General features: G+C 33.4%; 1 protein-coding gene across 1 annotated transcript in view; it reads right to left on the bottom strand.

Annotated features, from left to right (window-relative positions):
* Positions 1-2,462: 2,462 nt before the first annotated feature.
* The window catches only part of LOC127849904 (high mobility group nucleosome-binding domain-containing protein 5-like), a 690-nt gene continuing 652 nt past the window's right edge, over positions 2,463-2,500 (bottom strand). Inside the window, exon 1 of the mRNA XM_052382655.1 lies at positions 2,463-2,500. This exon is cut by the window's right edge and continues 652 nt beyond it. Within this exon, the coding sequence (XP_052238615.1) occupies positions 2,463-2,500 (38 nt within the window).

Below are 2,500 nucleotides of genomic sequence, written 5' to 3'. Positions count from 1 at the left end.
AAATTGAAATGTTCATGTCTTAGCAGGCATGGTAGCCATTAATCAAGCATCTTCTGTAAGTATGAAGAATTATACTGTGCCGATGTTAATTCTTTGTGTTTGCTATATATTATCATTAATACGACTGGCACAAACAAGGAAAGCATTTGTATTTTAAAGTATAAGTTGCTATTTTTTATAAGCTTTAACAAGATGCATTGTGAATTGTGTCCTAAGTATTTTAAGCAAATATGTCATTTTTATTTTATTTTACAACGTGTTTAGTCTGTTTGCGTACGTTTAATGACATGTTCATCATTAGTGTTTTAATTTGTATTTGTCTGCAACAAATAATTGTAGGGGCCCGAGTTTGTATTGTTTATTGTTTAATTGATTAATGCTCATTTCGGCATATGTCTTTTGTTTGTATGTAATTAATGAATGATTAGTTTTTTCCCTGGAAAAAATACTACTTTTAATTAATTTTCAGACGATTATGTTTAACGCTATCGCACGCCTTCAAAAACGTCGTTTTAAGAATGGGCTGGACTAACAATATGGAACGCTGCAGATGTGCATGAGGCATTCATATATGGGCGGTGTTAAAAAGTGTTATTCATGTGCATAGATAAGAAACGTTATCGAATGGGGTATCCGATAATATTAAAACATACCACTGATTTTATGTGATCCATTATTTGAAGATCTCAAAGAATAAATATTTATGTATTTCAGAGTTTATTTACAGGTCCCGCTACGCATTCACGATTGCATCTATGGGCAGATTTTGTTAAAGAAAAATGTTGATGTTGACCCAAAAGGACAAATAAACTACGGATGCACGGGTATCTCAAAAGATATACTTTTATTAATAAGACCAGTGGACATTGGGCAATGAGACCTTAATGTGCTTTGGTAAATGGTTTCATCTGTGGTACATCAGATGTAAATTAAGATGTTTCGTATATCGCTTATCTCTGTCGACTTCTGTTATATGAGTAACCTATTTACTACTAAAGATCAAAATATAATTTGCTCTGTTTAGAACATTGACATGATTTGTTTGAAGGTAACACAGCAATGATTGAATTCAAAGCAAACATCAACGACATGTTTGCCTAATTGAAACATTTAATACTTACAAAATTCAAATAGAAATACAATGTTCTACCTGAACTGTACATTAGTCTTAACAGTTTACAACATAAAATGTGGCAAATGTTTATTTTGTATTAAAATACCGTAGAAGTGATCGTTTAAACTCAAGTGTATTAAACACAATAGTTATCACATAGTATGAATGTCAGAGTTTATTGACAGGTCTCGCTGCGTCTTCACGACTGCCTTATGTGCGGACCTGCCCCTGTGACCTTTCAGGGAAAAAATATTAATTTTGAGCCAAAGTAGGTCAAATTTACCCCAACTGCTCGGGTTTTCGCCGATGGTTTTTTTTTAATACAAAAACACCAGTGCACGGTGGCCAATGAGACCTTATCGTTCACTGGTATAAAAAAGGACAATAACATTACAATAATAAAAAAACTAAATCATAGGAGATCCGTTATAATATAAAAAGGTAGATATTTAGGTATATCTTTCGTTTAGTGGATGAATTCGACCTATTATAACCATAACTAGTATTTTTATCATCATCACCATTACCCTCCGAATAATAATCATCACCAACACTAACATAACCATCATTCTCATAATAACCATTATTATCACAACCATTATTATTATCATTATTATAATTATTACCATTTATGATTTTTTGTTTATAGTTTGTTGACTGAATCGATTTTGATATTATTTTATAGAGCTCTCCACCCCGGGAGAGATGTTAGTGGGGGTTCGAGCGGGATACAGGAAACGCCCCTCTTCCAGAGGCGTTTCTGGTTCTTTTAAGTGCCCGGTGTAGTTATCCCATAATTGTGGTTAAACCAATATATACACACCGTGTGTTTCAGTAACAAATCTATGCATGCACATCTATAAAACAAAGTAAATGTAACATTACATCCATAAAGTCTTCATAAAAAAGAACCATATATCAAAAACATCATTTTATCTGTTCCATACACGAATCCAACCGTTCAATTAATAATAATTTAACCAGGCGTACATTGGCAACATTACCCAAGGAAAATCTAACTTAAAGTGTGCTTCAAATTTCAACTTTGAGAATTCGGTCAAGTGTCCAGTGAAACATATTGCTGTATTAGATTATATGGGGAAATATGTCCAGGACTACTTTTTTCAATTAAGATCGCGATGTTACATGACATGTTGCCCTACAAACGAGTCTATGCGATATGCTTTCTACCTTCTTAAATGTCTTACATGACCATTTGACCATCCATATACCCATAAAAGGCGCCAATCAAAGAGTCGACATCGTGTGTTTCAAAACAGAATAATTGCTCTGTGACTTTAAATTGTGTAATTATTATATTCGCAAATGTCTCCCGTGACGATGTCGTCTATTCCCGTTTTCGATAATGTGACCATCCATGTAGCC

This window comes from Dreissena polymorpha, chromosome 11 (assembly GCF_020536995.1).
Source record: "Dreissena polymorpha isolate Duluth1 chromosome 11, UMN_Dpol_1.0, whole genome shotgun sequence".
In the NCBI taxonomy this organism is placed as follows: domain Eukaryota; kingdom Metazoa; phylum Mollusca; class Bivalvia; order Myida; family Dreissenidae; genus Dreissena; species Dreissena polymorpha.
Note: the sequence above shows the minus strand (reverse complement) of the source record. Positions and strands in the feature narration are given on the sequence as shown.